Raw genomic sequence first — 21,313 nt, 5'->3', positions numbered from 1 at the left:
AAAAATTTAAACTTGTAATATAGTAAAAGAAAACTGAAATGAAATGATTTTTGGTAGTAAATAAAGATATACATTCTATCTTTAATATATTTAGCAAAAAAAAATTTTTTTCCTGAATTAGATGAAAAGTTGTAAGGGATATTTAGTATTTTAGTCTTTTTATATAGAAAATTTTGATAACATTAAAGTCGATATAAATTTATGACTATATCATTTTAATATTGAATCACAGTCAATTTAAATTAAATTTATAAAAAAAATTTAAATAAAATTTGCTCGTTTAAATTTAATAAATAGCAATAACATTAAATTGACCATATTGATTTTATTTGAAAAATTTTTTGAAACAATAGAAAAGATTTATAATAGAAAAAAATATAATTTATATAAAGTGTTAACCGTACTTTATAGGTGAAAATAAAAAAAAATCATTTAAATAGCAATTCTTAAATTTGAAATAAATTTTTATAAAGTAATATTTGTATATAATATAATTTGAAGTAGTAGTTTATTCAAAATACCAATTATCTAAAGAAGAGGGAAGATATTTATATTTTGATGAAACTTTTAATTTTGACTTAACATCTTTAACTCTTCCTTTTTGAAACATTTCCTTAATTTCCTCAAATGTCCAATTTTTACTTAAAAAATGTAATCCATTTTTTATGGCACTTTTTTCACTCTCCCACTTTAAATCAATCATTTTTTTATAAAATTCTTTTCTTAAATTTTCTCTTACATTCTCCATGTCATTTGAATAGTATACTTTAAATACTCTATCATTAATAATAAATTCTAAAACTTTAATTTCACCCAAAAAGTTAACCTGAACAATATGGCTAATCTTTTTACATAAAAATTCATCTTTCTCAATATAACTATGATTATGTTTGACAAAATGCATAATAATAAAACTATCATTAAGAATCATCTCAGAAGATATAGGTAAATATCTACTTCCTGTTAAAATTTTTTCCAAAATATCAAATGACAAATTTTCATGATCATTTTTTCTTAAAATATTTACATATCCATTTTGTTTCTCTATAATAGTTATATCAAAATTACTATTTTTTATAAATTCATTCCCAAATGCTTTACTTATAAATTTATCCTCAGCCTCAATTGTTTTATCATTAATTGATAAAATATTATTTAAAGTATTTGTACTTTGAATTCCTTCACAGATATATGATGATAATATTATTTTTGATGATGAACATTCATTATGAAGGTTGATATTTTTTGTAAAATGATATTTGATAAATGATAAATCATAACCAGAATATTTTAACCAATCTAATAAAGAAAATTTAAATGATTTCATGTGTTCATCAAAATTATAACCAAATGGATCAGAAATAATTTCAGGTGTTAGTAAATTTATTTTTGGATTCATTACATTTATTGATGTTGATAAGAATCTTCCTGTATATACATCTAAAGGACGAAGAATTATAAGATTAAGAAGTTCTGAATATTCTTTTACAAAAACTATATTCATATCAATATCTTCAATTAAACCTTTAAACCCAATTGGTAATATAAATGGGCGTGGTTTTTTATCACGTAAAGATTTTCCTGTTGGAGTATAATTTATTTCATATATTAATTCACCGTGATTTCCGACTATATACCGTATACTTTTTTCATTGTCTGTTACAATAAAATATGAGTCATCATTTTGAACAATACTTTTTATTTCACCGGATTCTTTATTATAATTAATATTCCATATATCATCTTTATCTTTTGTATTCCAAATAAATTTTAATTTACCATCTTTATTATAAAAAAATTCTATTCCATCAATAATTTTATTATTTTTTTTTATTACTTTTGAAATAATATATCCATTATTATCATAATTGTACCAAATTTCTAAATTATCTTTTTTTCCACCTAATAATCTTCCAAGAACATCATATTTAAAATTCCAATCACCTCTTTTAATAATAAATCCATTTTTATCTCTTATATATTCCATATCATTAAATTTTTTAACAATACCATTTTCTTTTTCAATTAATTTTTCATTAATTTGCCTTATTCGTTCATTTATATCATAATAAAGTCTCCATTCCTTTTTCTCTTCATTACCTTTAAGCATATAATATACAAGTTTTCCATTAATACCAAATTCTTTTTTTTCACTTAAATATTTATCATTTCTCATGAACCATTCTTTTTTTATTACTCTACCAATTTCATCATAAAAATATTTAACTTTTATAAAATCTTTTTTATATAAAATAAAATTTTCCTCTATTGGTAGGTAATTTTCATTCATTTTTTTGATTTTTTTAAAAACATCAGATTCATTTTCTATTATTTTACCATACTCACTTTCATAATTTATTATTTCATTACTTATAATATTTCCATTTAATTTAAATATTTCAGATATCGGTCTTAAAAATGGATCATAATCATATTCTAGGGTAATTATATTATTTCCTCTAGTTTCATTGACTTCATTTACCAAAAATCCAATATAACTATACTTTTTTTGAATAATTTCATCACCCCCATAAATAGTGATATCCATAAGTCGATTGTCTTTTAAATTTTTAAAATATTTATAAATATAACATCTCCCATCAATATTTATATTTTCAATTTTACCATAAATATCTCTTTTAATAAACAGACTTTTTTCATGATCTGGTGTCATGTAAGAGGAAACTTTTTCATTTCCATCAAGTATAAGGAGAAACTTATCAATTTTATTAATATCAAAATTTTTATTTATATCTTTGTTATTCTCTTTAAGTAAATGATTATTTCTTAGAAATGGAAAACTTCTATAATATCTTAGATAGTCATTTTTTATACCACCATATACCCTCCAAAATTTATGAATTTCTTCTGTTATTCCACCGGGACTTTTTAAACTAATTACATTTCCTTCTTTATCATATCTCCATAAATATTTATTACCATTAGATAATTGAATCATCGTTGGTTTGTAAGAAATATCTGTATCTTTGGAGGAATATCCTAATCTTTTTATTAATAAATTATTCTTAGAATATGTTATAGTCATTAATCTATCCCTTAAATCATATAAATAATTAATAGAAAAATTTCCAAATAATTTTCTTTTTAAAAGATTAGAATTTTTTAGATATTCTTTCTTAAATGTAGGTATAATATTTTCATTATTAATATTATTTCTTGGAATAACTGATATAATTTTTCTTTCCATATTATATGATATTGTAAATAAAATATGATCATAAATATTTTTAATAATATCTGAAAATATTGTTCTGTTAAACTCAATGATAAATAATGTATGACCATTAACCTAAAATTAATAATATATTTACTTCTAATTTCATGTAGTAATTAAACATTTTGATAATTATTACTTTTCTTTTTAATATAATCATTTTTCATTTTCCTTAATTCATAGGCATTCCATGCTAAATATATTTTATTAAAAACAACAAAATAATTAATAAAAATATTTTATTTACATTCCTTAACATACAATTAGCAAAGCTGACTAGCTTATATAATTTAAAAAAAAATAATAATAATAAATATTAATGTGTAAGAATTTTGTACAAACTTTTTTTTTTTATAAACATTAGTTTAGAAAACTAGAAGTTAGGTGTATTATATAATACAAATATTATTAATAATTAATCAATGGATTAAGTATTTTTATAAGATCATTGTTAGTTAGAAATATTAATAAAGGCTTTTTTTTTATAATATCTATTATATAGTCACCTTTGGTCTTCCTCCAATAACTTCTATAAGTTTAGAAGGTGATGATTCTATGTTATTTGTTGTACTACGTTTTATAAATGTTTTCCACTCTGATTTTGATGTTATTTCTTTTTTTGAGTCTATACTCCTTAAGACAAGTTTCCTTTTTAATACCATATTTTCATTTTCTTGCAACAATGGATGAGATCGCCGGTCATACTGAGATGTCAAACCTTCACCATTAGCTATCGTGAAACCATCTTTAAATTTTATGAAATTTGACTTCTTGTCATCTGTTTGAATGATTGTCTCCTGATTTGATAAATTTATATATTCTGGTTGATTAGCATGAACAGTTATTTTGGTAAATAATTGACCATTCAAAAGAACTTCTGTTATAAAATTGTTATCTTTTAATAACTGCTGATCTATTGAATAATTTTGACCTGATGGTGATATAATATCATTTATTGTGGATGGATAATTTTTATTATACTTAAAAATCCATGTCTTTGAGTCATATGTTCTACTAATCAAAGAACTTTCTTTATTATATTTTAATGTAACAGTTGTTTTATCTGGATTAATAATTTCCTCTAAACATTTATATTTTCCACATTTTTTAATATTAAATATTGTCATGAATCCTTTATTACTAGTCATAATTCTTTCACCCTTAGAATTTGTATTAAATTCTAAAATACCATCTTCAGAAGTTGTTATTTTATCAATTTCACTGGTATCTAAATTATATTCAAAAGCAACTTTTTCTGTTCCTGTTATTAAATCAAGTGTATAAATGTGTCTACCATTTTTATCAAAATAATAAATTTCATTACTCTCCTGATTATTAATTTTATAAACTTTCTTTTCATCATCAAACTTTGCTTTTATAGGTGATAATTTTTTAATTTGACTATTTCCCTCATCACTTACATATAACTCATTTTTTTCATCAAATATTATTGATGAAACTTTATTAAATGCTAAATGATTTGGAATTGTTGTTCCTTTAGTTCCAGAAACAATTATTAAATCATCTCCATAATCATGATTTATTGATAATGATTTTATAACAGTACCAGATTTATCATCTTCCTCTATATAATATATCCTACGTTCATGTTGAGAAATAGTTATATATTTGACATTTGATAAAACTATATTATTTTTATTTTTTTCATTTGGACATTTTTTATTTTGACCAGCAAAGATGTTTGCAATTTTATTTTTAAGATTTAATTTGTAGATGATATCAGAATCAAGGATATATAAATCTTCTGTTAGATAGTCAATGGCTATTGATGTTGGCCATATAAATTCAAGATCATCAAATTTAAAAATATCCTGACAATTATCATTTTTTAATTGTTGTTTTTCTGTTACTAAACTTTTTATTATACCATCTTTTTCAATTTTTCTTAATTTTCTTGAATCAAGGAAATAAATAATTCCATCACTATCAACAATGATACCTTTAGGATATGTTAATTGAGCATCTTCAGCTAAACCATCATCACCACATAAATCTTCTGGTGGACAGGAATTTCCATTTCCAGCTATAACATCATAGTTAGAAGTTAATTTTTTCAAATCTATTTCTTCATCAAAATCAGAAATTTCAATTATTTGTTTTTTTAATGGTATAGATATAATGAGATTTCCTGTTACTTGATTATATACCATATAATAATTATGAGAAATATCATCAACATTAAATTCTAAAATTGGTGTTGCAATACCATCTTTTAAATTAATATTTCTAATCATATTAAAATCACCAATAAAAAGTTGACCATTTTTTCCAATAGCAAGACTTCTTGGTTCATACAAAAGAACTTCATCAATTTTTTGTTTACCACAAAAAGAACATTTAATTTCTCTCTTTTTATTTCCTCCAGTAACTATATGTATACCTCTTTGTTCTTCATTAACAATATACCTTTTACCATCTCCTTTTTCAAGGATATTATTAGTATAATCATAATAATGATTATTATTTATCAACCATCCACCAAAAGAAATAGATTTCTTTCTTAATGGATGTCCTTCAACTGATATTTGTAATTTTTTCCATATAATAGAATTTGTACAATCTTTATACTGATATCCTACAGAGATAATTGCCGTTGTTAATCCATAAATTGGTTCATTATATATACTATTCTTATCCCAATAAAAGATATAGTTAAGATTTTGTTTAACAGAAAGTATAGTTGAGTATTCTTTTCCGGCAACAGTTATATAAAGATGTATAAGATGTAAATCTAATGGATATCGTGAACCAACAAGTTGTAAAAATATTCTTGAATAAGATGTTGATTCAGAAGAGTATATTAATTTTATACTAGTACCATGTATTGGAATGGAATCAAATAATGTTCTAGATTCAGCAAAAAGTACCGGATTTTGATGATTATCATTATTTGGATATGAAGAATGTTCATTTAATTTCCAAAAAGGTATTGCTATAGGTTCAATGGAATGATAAAATATGATATCTTTACACCTTGGTGATATTTCATTTTCATTTTTTATTATTTTATCATCCATATAAATATCACCAATATGAATTATTTCATTTGGACGAATGAAAATATTTTTATAAACTCTTTCAAATGGTGTTCTCATAAATCTTAAACTAACAATATTACCACCATTTACCATTAAATCAAAAATTCCTGTTTCATTTCCTGTTCTTGTTAATGTAAAACCATGTTTAGGGTCAATTTCATCAGAAATTCTAACACCAGACAAAGGACCAGCCTTATGTGACAGAACACGACCTCTAACAATAGAAACTTGATTATGAATAAAACTTGACTCTTGAGAATAATACTGTATAGAATTAGGTGAAATTAAAAATTTATGTTTATTAAAAAATGATTTGAAATTTCCATGACCATTAGATAGCCTTTTTGCAACAACACTAGGTTTTGGAATATTTGGACATAATCCTTCATCAATACAATGTGATGTTCCACAACAATCAGGATCCTCACAATCTTTAAGACCATCATTATCATTATCTATACCATCATCACATTTATATTCTTTTTGATATTCACAAAATTCTCCATGATAAGAATCATTACAATAACATTTATATTCATTATTATTTTCATTTTGCTTACATTCCCCATTTCCATTACAATTATTTTTACATCCATCTATTAAACAATTTTCTCCATTCCATCCAATTTTACAAATACATCTTCCATTACCATCACATTCTCCATTAATATTACATTCATGTAAACAACTTTTTCTTTCACAGTACTCTCCTTCATAAGAATCCTCACATATACATATATTATTTGATGTACATTTACCATGTTCACCACAATTTATACTACAACCAACTTCCTCACATCTTCTACCTTTATATCCTGGTGAACAGATACATGAAGATTGTGTTTTATTGTATATTCCTCTAAAATTACATAATGATGATGTATCATTATCTTCATTCTTATTTGTTAAAGCAGCCTTATTTCCATAGTTATTATTTATATTATTATTTTTATTTTTTACTAACTTCTCCTCCTGATAATTATTTATTTTTAAATTTCCAATATCTCTAACATTTTTGGAACAATCACTTGAAAAATAACCATTTTCACAGTAACATTTACCCTCTTTACATATTCCCCGATCATTACAATTATTTTCACAAACTTTCTCATTACAAAATGCTCCAGTCCATCCTTCTTTACATTCACAGATACCATTACTATTACAATAACCATTATTGTTACAATTAGGTACTTCACACCATGATGATGGCATATCACAATCATAACCTTTATAACCATTATGACATATACATTTACCATTACTAAAAATTCCATTTCCAGAACATAGTACTGGGCATGAAGTTTCCTGACAATATAAACCAGAAAATCCCGGATGACATAAACATTTTGAATCTTTACAATCTCCTTTTCCAAAACAATTAAATTTACAACTATCTCTATTATCATTTAGAAGTTGTGAATTTTCACCAAAATATGGTGAGTCAAATGGACCATTATAATGTGATGACACAGTAACAATAAAAGTTATCGGTTGAACCTGATCACCATCATTCAAAAAACCAATATACCATTTTCCTGAGAGTAAAAATTGTGAGATCAAAGTTGTACGGAGAGCCTGTAATAGAAGATACTTAATAATCATCAGTATAAAGTATATATTATCAACTTTCTTTTATATTTTGTCAAAATAATAAACAATAAAAATAGTGTTATAAAATATATATTTTGTTAATTTATAAAAATTAAGTATAATAAAATTATAAGTATTTTTAAGCTTTTATTAATATAAAATTATCTTAATATATATGTAATAAATATATAAATAAAAGATATTTTGTTATTTTTATCAAAGATATTCATTAATTATATGTGATAAAAATAAAAGAGAAAATGACAAATGTTTTTACACTTATTTTAATAAATGACTCATACTAGAAATTTTTTTTTTTTTTAAATTATCATAAACTTACATATTTCTTTTGGTCACTTCTAGGTTTTCTATTTTTTTCAAATTCTGTTGTTTCTAAATTTAGATGAAGTCTATCTGCTAATATAACATTTCTAAAATCATTAATTGCTGGTGTTGGGTATGTAGTTTGCCTTGAATACATAACAATTCTTGCTGTTGATTTAACAGAAATATTAAAATTAACTGGTGAATCTTTAGGTACATCAAATGATGTATAAGATATCCTTCCTGGTGGTAGATCAGCTCTAACTATTTCACCAATAGAAAATATATGTGGTAAAGGTACCACAACACCATTTTTATATCCAATATCAATTTGTTTATGTTTAGGATATATAGAATGTAATGATGGATCATATACAGTATATCTATTTATGTTATCATTTGTCGTTGATAATAATAAATATATAATTATTATTAATGATACTATTAAAGAAATAGCTAAAGCAAGTGATATATTTCGAAAATTCATTCTTGAAATATATGATTCTTTTGTTTGTATTTTATTATATTCACCGGATATATATTCATTAGGTAATATATTACCATGTTTTTTATTTAAAATTTTAGATTCTCTTGATGTTGGAAAGAAAGTTGTTGATTGTTGTTTACAGGTACCCTTAAAATTTTCAGAAATTGATGTTGCTGTTGATTCCTCCGTTGAGTACATTAATGGTGATGATGATGTTGGAGGATCATATATTATATTTGTATTAAAATTTGTTGATTGTTGACTTTTATACATTGGATTTCCGTTGTTTGGCATTATTACTTTATGAGTTATTGTTGGACCATTCAAAAATCCTATACATGTCCTTAAAATTATAAATTAATAGTTAATTAATATATTGAAAATTCTTTTGATTTAAATAATATATTATATGATGAATATTAATTATATAGTAAAAATGGCTAATGGATTAATTATAGGTGTTTTAAAAACTGATATATATTAAACATGACTTTTATAAGCATAAACTTATTAGTATTCACATCATTGATGTGTCATAAATAAAAATATTATATTATAAAATATGTAACGGAAATTATGAATATAAACCGGAATAAAATTTAAATGTATTATTTTATAAATATATTACAGTAACACACTGATAATTAAAATCATATATTATAACTAAATAGGTGAGATATAAATTAACAGTTAATAGGAAAATGATATGCATCTATTTTAAAACTATTAACTTTCTATTACATATAATATACACATCTAAAAACTAATTATAGTAAGCTTTCCTGATCACCAATTAGTTTTTTAAATAATAACTTTCTAAGAATATAAAGTTAATTGGATGTACTAAAACCTTGAAATAAATGATCCGTGAAATTTATTTCAAGACCATCTTGTAATATAAATATATAAGAAAAAAAAAATAATATTTGGTATAAATAATAAAAACAAAATATTTTTTCTTATTTTTATAAAAATATAATAAAGATAAAATTTAAATAAGTCTATAAAATGTTGTTTATTTATTTCATTTTATAATAAAAATAAAAAAAGTTAAATTATATTATTATATGATAGTGTGGTAAATTTAGTTAGTCTTATTGTATCATTATATCCTTTTTAAGTGATAAAAATGTAAAAAGATGATATAGTCATCTTCACTTCAAATATCAGTACTTATTTGTTAAAATTTTTTAATGGCAAACATCATTAAGAAAATATTGTATATTTGTATTATTATGATACTAGTATATTTGTAGTGTCAATTCTTAAGAATTTTATCTTAAAAAAGAAAAAGTTAATTTTAGTATAATAATAAATCAACAAATAAAAATAAGTAATAATAATTTAAATATATATATCGTATATCTTTAACTATAAATAGAGTAAAAGTTTTTCTAGATATATTATAATATTTTTAATGATAAGAGGGCACATATTTAGTAATAACATCTCTCTTCAAATATAGTAATATCATAAATAAGCGATTAGCACAATTTATGACTATCTTGAAGAGGTTCTTAAGAAAGAATAAGTAATTATATTACTATAAATTTCTAATTAAAAAAGATTGAAAATACCGATAGACAATAACTTTTTTTTTCTTGGCCTCTAATTTTATCAGCATTTAAATAAAAAAATACATATTAGATAATTACACAATATATCCTATTAAAGTAATGAATAAAATCATTGTTATGATTTATGAAGTGTCCTTACAAATAAGTATTATTATACTATATTTAGATAAATAGATAAATTGAAGAATGAAACAAAATCAAAATAATGATTATGAATTATATTTTATGAATAGAAAGTTTTGTCATGTTTCATTACATAAGACTAAGGAAGAAAAAAAAATGATTAGTCATAAATATAATGGAGTGTTTCGATATAATTTTAATACTATTAAATAGTAACAACAGATTGTGTGAAAAGGAAGAACTATTTAAGATAATATTAAGATAATGAAAAGATCCATTAAAAATATGACATATTGTTAAGCCATCAAAACTCTTTATTAAACATTATATAATTATAATAAATATGGAAATTAAAGATATAAAATATTTATTTTAAGATACAACTTTTATATAAATATATAAAAGAAAATGAAAGTAAGGAATAATTTAATTAAAAAGTATAAGGAAATTAGTACTTCCGTTCTTCTACTACATAAGAAAATTTCATTGTTAGATATTAAAGAAAAAGATAATATATATAATTTTAAATGGAAGAAGCTAAAAAAAAATTTTTTTTTTAAAATATATTATGAAATTATATATTTATTTATTCAAAATAAGTTATATTTTAAGTATGTATATATATATACTTCAACTTAAATTTGAAAACTTTAAAAGATTGTATGAAAGATTTAGGCAAAAATTTTTAGTTATTAGTTCAATACACATACATATTAAGGAATGCCATGAGAAATAGTAGAAGGGGGGTACATATAAAGTATGTCTCATTATAATACTTGTGAAAGTTTACATAATTAGCAGATATGACAAATATACTTTTATTTACACTATTAAAATGTTCATTATTATATTAATAGTTAAAAATAATAAAAACACGTTGATTTATTAGAAACACCTTTAAATATATTTTAGTTAACTATATAATGTGTATTATTATTATTATGAGAAGTTCTGTTTAATAAAGACAAAAAGAGTATAGTAGTATAATTAGTAATAATAAGTTATAAAGCTTATTAATAATTTATTATTATTCTAAAAGAATAAGTTTTTTTCTTTCAACATGTGAACAATGGTAAATGAATAGAAAAGTTTTAAAAAGGTACCTCGAATTATACAAAATCTTTATTAAAAAGAAAAAGTTATCATTTATTATTTTTAGTATTACCCTTTTAACACGGTGACTTATTACACTCCTAAAATTATTTATGGGTGGAGGGAAAAAATTTTTACCCATATATAAATAAAAATATTTTTAACTATTAGTTATTTACTAAGATTATCCTCTCTAATTAATAATTAAAAGATAAACATTTTTAAAAATTATGATAGAATATATAAATTAAATATAAAAAGAATAATTTGATATGAAAAATATAAAAATACTTTAAATAAAAGAATTATATAACATATTAAAACTTTTAAAAATATTCTAGATATATATATGCAAGTATTTAATTTATCAAAAGAAAATATTTTTTCAAATAAGAAACTGTAACATCTTAAAATTTTTATAATATAATGTTAACATCATTTTATATAAAAATAATTTAATTTAATATCTTTTTTGATTTAATTATAAAGTCTAAAAAATTTAATTTGTTTAAATTTAAATAAGAAAGAGATAGAGGAATTGAAATAATAATAAAAAAAAAAATTTTAAATTGAATTGGAATATATTTGGAAAAAAAAAACTTACTTTTCATATCTGTTGATTTCGGGAGATAATGTACTTGTTGAGGTTTTTACTGAAAATGAGTGTGAGTCAAAAGAGGAAGAGTTTGAAAATTTTTTTCTTTCTTCACTATTTGAAAAAAAAGTTGTTTTTTTAGGCACTGTCTCTTCAATATCTTGATATATACTATCAAATGAAGGTATGTTTTTATGTTTTGGCATTTTATTTTAAAATAACAATAGTAGGGTATTTAAATTATAGATATATAAAATATATATATTAAATTTTTTTGACAATAATAAAGAATGTCATTTAAAGATAGTTTATTATAATGTAAAAGAATTGACAAAAAGTGACTTGTATAATTACAGATTTTGGGAAATCCGTGTATTACCTTAAATTTAATTGTAAGTATTAGAAAAGGATAAGGTATATTTATATCGGTAAGTTAAAAAGAAATAAAGATGTATGAGATAAAAGAGAAATAAAGAAATTATTGAAGTTGTTTTAATTGTATCAACAAAAGATTGGTGATAAAAAAAAGTTTTTTTTTTGAATACCCTATGAAAATTATGATAGCTTTAAAAAACTTTTAATAAAGAAAGACTTTGCCGAAATTTATGATTATACTTAATTTTTATTATTATATTTTTTAAAATATATTTACTATTTACCAAATTAAAATATATATAGTAAAGATGTAATGCAAATATTATTTAAAGTAAATTATAATTTTAACATTATTAGCTTAATTATGATTTAATTTCTAGTGATAAGAAATATATAAATCATCTTTTATGTTAAAACTTATATAACTACTGTTCTCTTTTATTATAAATTCTCTAAACAGTACCAAATATTGTATATTTACTATCATAAAAGTTTATATAACAAGGAAAATAAAAATTGAAAGGATGTTAATTGATAAGAAACGAACAGAAACATAAATATTATATTATTTATTATGAAAATTCTATAGAAATTTAAGATAATTAAGAATAATAGAGGAATTAGTTGTTCTCTCAATTGGGGGCCTATAAATAGACTAAAAATTTGTATATATGTGTGTAAAGAAAAATATGATATTTTAACTTTTGAAATACCACTTTTCATATTTATTGGCAAATTAGTTTTATGTGGTTTTAATAAGAATTTTGAATAAATTTTGAACAGCAATTTTATTAAAGTTAAACATTGAAAAAGTATTATATTAAATTTATTATTGTTATAAAATTGATAATATCAAAAATTCATCAATCTCAAAATGCCATCGTTAATAATTTTAAGTTAAAATATTTTAACCATTCAAAAAGATCACCCCTCATTAATAAAGTGTTATGACAATAACTTTAAGGAATATTTTAAGTTGATGTCATGTTATAAAAATATATCCCTTAAGATATGAGAATATAAAGATATTTGAAGTAACATTAAGTTAAAGTAAACAAATCATGAAGTTTTATTTTATTTGCCATATATAAATTGTGATCAACAGTTTTAAAATAAAATTATATTAATCCGAAAAACAAATTGGCGGTCAATATTAAAAGAGTCTAAATAATGTTATTAATAAATGTATGAAAAATATGGTAATTGTTAAAAAGTTAACTTCTTAAAGAAGATAGAGTACTTAATATAAATTTAGTATGATGAATCCAATATTAGTTATCGAGAAATCTTTTAATTAAACAAAAAAATCTAAAAAAGATATATAAATGTTATTTTAGGGTAGTATAAAAGATAATCCCTATTAGTGATGTATTGACAATCTTAAAATTATAAATTATTGGTAGGATTATCTGTAATCAACTATGTAATATACAAGAAACTTCATTTGGATAAATCAAAAGAAAACAACCGACTTATTATTTAGTAATATGTTATGATAAAAATAAAATAAAATTTAAAGGAAGAAGTAAAAGTATCAATAAATTAGTATATTAAATTTAATTATGATAAATCATTTAGCAAGTAATAAATATAATTGTTACATATTACTTATAATAAAATAAAATATAATTAAATGAAAAGAGTTTTAAAATAAACAGGTATCATTTTAAAAAGGGCATATATTAAACAAAAATATCAAGTATGGCCAGATGCCATTTATCTAATTAACTTTTTACAATTATTAATGTAATGCATAAATTTGATAAACATATATAAAATGTAAATCATAATTGTGTTACTTTGATTTATACCGGAAGCCAAAAAAAAAGAAAAATTCATTTACTATAAAAGGATACCTGCCGAAAAAGGTTAATATATAAACAGATAATTGATGGATAATTAACTATAATTGACAAATGTCTGTGGTCACCAGAGATTGTTTATAAAAAAAAAAAGAAAAAGAAGAAGATCAAAATCTCATTAGTATTGTACCATACATATATAATTTATGAAGTACTATTTAATTAAAATGTATGGTTTAAAGTTAAAAAGTTTTGATAGGAGGGTGCTTTGACATTCTGTAAACCACATTATCCATCTGTTGAATGATATAGGAAAGAAATTATCTTATGGAAACAAAAATTTGATATATATCAGAGGAGGAGAAAGTTTATATATATATGTGTTTAATGGATTTTAACTTAATACTAAAGATAATAAATGATGAAGTTTTTAGATAACGTATAATGTATATATATATATTATATATGTATATATTGAAGATACAGTGCCTTGATTTATGATAAAGTTTAATTATTTATAAGATAAGCTTTTGACAAAAATAAATTAATTTTGGTGGTTATTAAATTTATCAAAATATCTAACTTATCCATATTATATAATTAAATTTTAAAAATTAAAATATTTATTAATTAAAAACATACCATTAGATGGTTGTATAAAATAAGTTCCACGATTTGTTTTTCTTACATAAACAGAATCAACATCCAAATTATACTCCGTATTATTAGAAGTTTTTTCATTTTCTTTGCTGTCATTACAATTTTTATTTGTACTATTATTAGTTTTTAATGGACTAAAGTGCTAAAAGTATATAAAAAAAAAAGAATAAATATTTTTTTTTATGAAAAGTTATAATAAAACATACCATTTCATTTGATGATTGATTAATATTATCACTACTTGATGGTTGTTTTTTATAAGTACTATCTAAATATACATTATATATAAAAGAAATATGATAAGCTTTTAAAAGATATTTTACCTTTATGGTAAATACCCTCTGGTTCCTCATATAAACCTTCACTAGGATCTCGGATGTTGCGTGCCTCCATCTCATTATCACTTGTAGTATTTGGAATAGGAGGAGGATTCCAATTAGGTGGTGCTGGTTGATATTTTTCTTTTCCAGACATAATTTCCATAGAATTTACCTCTTTATCATCAATAATTGTTTCTGGTAATAATGGTGCAAGTATATCAGGTGGATCTAAAAAATGTACTCTTTTAGTTAACTCCTCAATAACACTATTAAGATTTTCCTCATCAATAATACTACTGATTTGGGGGATCTTCATAGGTAAATTATTTTCTTTATTATTATTTCTTGTTACATTTAATTGAGTATACATTGCTTAATAAAAGAAATAGAACAAAATAAAATTATAAATATAATAAATAGTTAAAATAAAAACTAGGGTAGAAAAAAAATAAACAAAAAATCTTTTTTTTTTATCACAAAATGATTTGTCATATAAGAGGGTAAAAAGTATGCATATATTTTGATAAATAAATCAAAGTAACATAAATGTTTTATATCATTTAATACATAAGCAAAAAAAAAAATAGTAAATAGTGATTGGCACAATCTTTTATCAAATAAAAATAACCTTAAAGTATTAATGTGTTGATTCTACATAAGGTAAATAAAAAAAAAAAAGTAAAATAGAAGGTAAGAATTAGATAAGATAAAAAGTGTCATATTAATAGCTTTTTTCTTTTAGGTACTGGAAATAAAAAGTGTGCCAAAAACATAATATATTAAATATCATGTATAATTCATGTTTTTGTTACTTATAAACCAAAAATTATGATATATAAAAAATTAAAAAAGAAAATTAATTTATGGAATAGATAAATATATGTATATAAATATAGTAGAGGAGAAGAATCAATGACTTAGAATATTACAGTTTTTAAAAGTTATACTTAAAAATTGTTTTTAAAATTCTTTAATATTATTTATATTATAATATTAAAATATATTTAAAAAAAAATAAATAAAAGAGATTATATGAATAGGAGAAGTAATAAAAAACAGATGTTTAGCAATTTTTTAGTATTCAATATAAATCAAATAATGAATTTACACTTAAAATGAGATGGAAATAATAATTTATTTGTAAAAGTTTAATTTAAATTGATGAAGAAAAAGTTAAACGAATATAAATAAAGATATCATTTGACACTAAGGGCAAAATTTTAAATGTTATTGAAAAAAATAAATATATATATACATATACATATATTTACAGGTAATTTTTAAAAAAAAATAAAATATACTAAAATGAATATGTAAAAAAAAACGATAAAAATAAAATTATATTAATTTTAAAATAATATAAATTGTTAAAAAGTTTCAAAATAAGACAAAATTATAAAAGAAGATAAGCCGCTTGAAGAAAGGTCTTACCTTCTTGTTACTAATTCATATGATATTAAGAAAGTTGAATTGGTTGAAATAATATAAATAAGTATAAAAAGATCGTAAGAAGTTATTAATAAGGAGTATATACTAAGAAATAATAACTCATCCAGTTTGACATTTTTCCCTTCAAAAATTTATTTTATTGGTTATGTATTTTTATTTTTATAGATAGTTAGAATGATATTAATAGGTAATATATGTATTTTTAAAAATGATGTGAGAAAATAATATTAGTGGTTGTACTATATATATATTATATAATTATATATATATATATATATTTGTAAAATTATATGTAAATTGGTTTGTGAAAAAAAAGGTTTTTGTTGCTAAGCTAATTAGCATCTATTGTTTATAGATATTAAGAAGTGCTTTAGGGGAAACAATTAATATTTTATTAATACAATATATTTTATTGGGAAAAAAAAATATGAGAAAGTTAAAATGATCTTAAAAATGGTAAATGTAATAAAAAAAAATCTATTAAAAAGAACCAACTAACTTTTCTTACTTAAGAAGATATTTTACAATAAAAAAAAGAAATAAATAGTAAGATAGAAAAAGAATTAAAATAAATTTTTTTTTCAATGATCAATTAATTAAAATAAAATAATTAATAAAATTTTTAATATACTAAGAATCAAAGTTCTCTTAAAATTTGTGAACAAAAAAAAAAAAAAAGAAATAATTTATTAACAAGAGATTAATGTAATGTAAATCTTTTCCTGACTAAGAAAATTGTTGCTGTAATTTTCGATATGTAACAACTAACATTTTATATATTTATTTATTATATCTATCTATGTAGAGGGAGAGAGTGATTTATTGAAATATAATAGAATACTTTTTGATTAGGTTTTATAACTATTGTATAAAAATATATATTAAATTGAAGAATAAAAAGGTTATGACAAATTTGGAGGTGACAAAATATTTTAATGTAACTTATTTTATGGTTAAAAAAAAAAGAAGTGTAATGATATCTCTTATAAGGTAGAAATATGTTTGGTGTTATGATGAATTGTCAAATAATAAATATATCAAAGAGTAGAGAATAAGAGAAAAATAATGATATAATAAGGTGAAGAAAATGTAATTTTACACTATAGTTCATCTTTATATTTTAAAAAAAAAAACAAACTATTATTATAGATATTTTTTTATGAAAATTATTTATGCAATATATTTATATCACTAGATTTACAATATTTTAAAATAATTTTACTAAAAAAAAAGTGGGTAAAAGTAATTGAAATATCAAATAACATTATTAATGGATTGAATCCAAAATGAAACTCCAACTGTTATAAATTTTAATAGGATTAGTATTAATCTTATTGCCATTTAAAATATAATGATATCTTGATTTGTTATAAAAGTTATGTTAAAGAAGATAAATGTAAAGAAAAAGCAACAGATGGTAATATCCAAAAATAAGAAATAAATATAAAAGATTTTTGAGTGTTAATAAATTAGTTGTTATTATCAAATATTAAATATATAAATAAATATGGAATTTATATATTATTTTGTGTATAGGGTGTTAAAAAAAAAGAATAAAAGAAATCTGATGAGTCAACTATTTTTAATATAATAATAATAATGGCATAAGACATCAAATATATAAATATAATTTTAAAACTGTTAAAATGTCAAAATATTATTTACACATCAAATAACTAAGAAAAAAAAATGGGTAAGATATTAAAATTACCTGGTAGGAAAGTTGTTGTTGTTGTGATAGATTCTGGTATCTTCTGATATGGTGTTGTATAAAGTTTAGGTAACTTATTATCTTCCATTCTTATTTAACATTTTTTTTTCATCTATTTTATCACTTTCCTCATATATATATTTTAATATTATAATAGAGTCAAAAAAAAAAATTTTAATCAAACTTTATAAATATATGTATTCTGAAATTAAAAAGAAATTTAATGGTGAACAGTTAGATACTCCTAACAGAAATATCATAATAAAAAAAAAATGAAATAAATTTTAAATGATATCAAATATTGTCATAAAAATCATGAACATAATAAGATATAAAATACAAAGAAAGTATTGTAAGAATAGTGTGAAAAAATTAATGATCCAGAAGGAAAATGATTGTAAAGTTTGTAGAAAATATATAAAATATTTCTACTGCTATTGTATTTAAGATGAATAGAAATGGTAAAAAAAAAATATAATAGTTGTCTATATTAAGAAAATGATATATAATTATACTAAAACAATATAATTTTTTTTTAGATAAAAACAAAAAAAATTATTTTAAAATTATAATAACATTAAAAAAAATATATATAAAAGTTGTAAAATTCAACTACTACAATTTGATGTATTATTTAAATATCATATATTTTTATAAATATTTTTATCATAAGTAATATATAAATTAAAAATATCATACTAATATTTAAAAATATTATACAATGTCTTAAAATATGACAGTTATAATATTTAACAAAATTAAATTAAAACTTTTGTTATCTATATTTATGCATCCACTAAAAATTCTTAATTATTTTATTGAAATAAAGAGTTTCTCTAGTAATAAAATACAATAAAAAAATAAGTGTATATGCAAATGACGGGAGGATAAAAATATTAATATTGAAGTATAAAGTAATTTGTTATAAAAATGTCAAATGAATTTTTTGAGAACCAATCAAAATATGAGATGTAGCTTTCCTTTTTAATAATAATGTGTATTTCATTGACTTTTTATTTTAAACTTAAAAAAAGTTGGTTAATTATGTGACAACCTTTTTTAATAAAAAAAAAGAAATAAAAAGGGGTAACATTTAAAGTTATTACAAGGTTTATAGTAAAAAGTTTTTATAATTAAAAGAAATAAATCCGAGTAATTGTAATGTTATAAAAAAAAAGTAGTTAATAATTATGTTGTTAAAAGTTCTTTATAAATATGAATCGGTCTTTTTTTGGTTAATAAAATTTATCAAGATTTTAAAATTCTTTTTTATTTATGTGTTTTGAGTAGGCTTATTCATAAAATAATTATTAAATATTTACATTTATTTATGAAAACAAATTGGGTATTTCATAAAAGTTGTGATTTTTTTTCATTTTGTATGATAAAAAAAAATAGTATAATTTAAATGTTCGATATAAATATATAAAAAAAAATATTATACATTTGTATTATAATAAGTAGTAACAATTTTTTTATTTAAAAATTTAATACTAATTATTTTGTAATAATAAGAAAAAATAATAATATAATCAAAAATATGGTAAGAAAAAAAATTTTTTTTTTTTTAAAAATATATATATTTAAGTATATTAGTCAAATAAGTACAACAAGTTATTATCATAAAATCTAGATAATATTATGAATACAAATCCTAATTATTGTTTGGAGAACTTGTATAATACTTAATATATATATATATAACTTCAGAAATGCGTTCCTATAAATGGAGTAAAACTAGAGAGAGGGTGTTACTCATAAAAATAATATTATGTAAAGTTAATAGACATATAGCAAAGTAATTCTAAATAAACAAATGTTACCTTTTATAAAGAAAGTATGGAAAAAGAATATTTATTTTTAGTCTTTTATATAAAGAAAGTAACATTTAAAAAGGTACTTGCTTCAATCAAGAACTGCTGGAGACTTCACCAATGATGGATATAATTTGTAAATAAAAGAATAAAAATAATGTTAAAGTGTAATGTTATTTTATTAAATGATTAGTTAAAAAGTAATTTAATGTTAATTGTTAAGAATAAAAGATAAATAATCTAATTCTAGGGTATTACAAATTGATGATAAGATATCTTGAGGAGTTATAAAAATATAAATTTTAATAGAAAAATATTTATCTTAATTTATCATTTTATTAGTATGTATAATTTTTATTTTTCCTTAAACTATAGATTATAAGAAGATTAATTTTATTAAAAATTAGCTTTTAAAGTGTATGTATATAAGACAACAATGAGGTAATCATAAATCATTTAAAATGTTAATCATACAGGTTTTTAGTTTTATTAAACTGGCAATATTTTGATTATATTAAAAACAACCTATTAATATAAGTATATATATTATATTACTTTTGTAAAAAGAATAAAGAGAATTTATAATGTAATGTTAGTAAAGAAAAATTTGAGTATCATTATCATAAACACCTGTTAAGGTTATACTTATGAATAGAATAATGAATGTTCTTGAAATGACAGAAGTTTTTCATTAATGTTACAAAGAATTAATAAAATAATAAATAGTATAAAAATCTTATTAATTTACACTAAATTTTAGATAAAAAAAAATAAACAGTAATAATATGAATATTATTCAATTATTTACAGTTATTAAATTTTACACTCATAAATATAAAAGGTAAAATATTAAAAGTGAAAGGAAATTGGTTTCCTTATATAAAAGAAAACATAAAACACATTCTATACAGATATTTTATATGCTTCATTTATTTAATAGTAAAAAAATGAAAGAATCATATTAATATTAAAAATAAATATTTATAATATTTGTACATAAAAATTCTAACTGTTTTTTATATTAAAATCAAATTACAACATATAATATTGTTTTTTTTAAAAGAATTTATTTACAATATATAAATATTATAGTAAAA

At 20.5% G+C, this 21,313-nt stretch overlaps 1 protein-coding gene across 1 annotated transcript; it reads right to left on the bottom strand.

Annotated features, from left to right (window-relative positions):
- Window positions 1-508: 508 nt before the first annotated feature.
- On the bottom strand, window positions 509-18,490 carry SRAE_2000195500 (Teneurin-3; the record flags this gene model as incomplete). Its single annotated transcript, XM_024652968.1, has 8 exons — window positions 509-3,310; window positions 3,742-7,872; window positions 8,228-9,041; window positions 12,095-12,143; window positions 14,905-15,064; window positions 15,129-15,190; window positions 15,246-15,470; window positions 18,403-18,490. 8 exons carry the CDS (start codon window positions 18,488-18,490, stop codon window positions 509-511), a joined length of 8,331 nt encoding a protein of 2,776 aa, XP_024506491.1.
- Window positions 18,491-21,313: the final 2,823 nt, after the last annotated feature.

The sequence above is a fragment of the Strongyloides ratti genome (genome assembly GCF_001040885.1).
Source record: "Strongyloides ratti genome assembly S_ratti_ED321, chromosome : 2".
Taxonomy (NCBI): Eukaryota; Metazoa; Nematoda; class Chromadorea; order Rhabditida; family Strongyloididae; genus Strongyloides; species Strongyloides ratti.
Note: the sequence above shows the minus strand (reverse complement) of the source record. Positions and strands in the feature narration are given on the sequence as shown.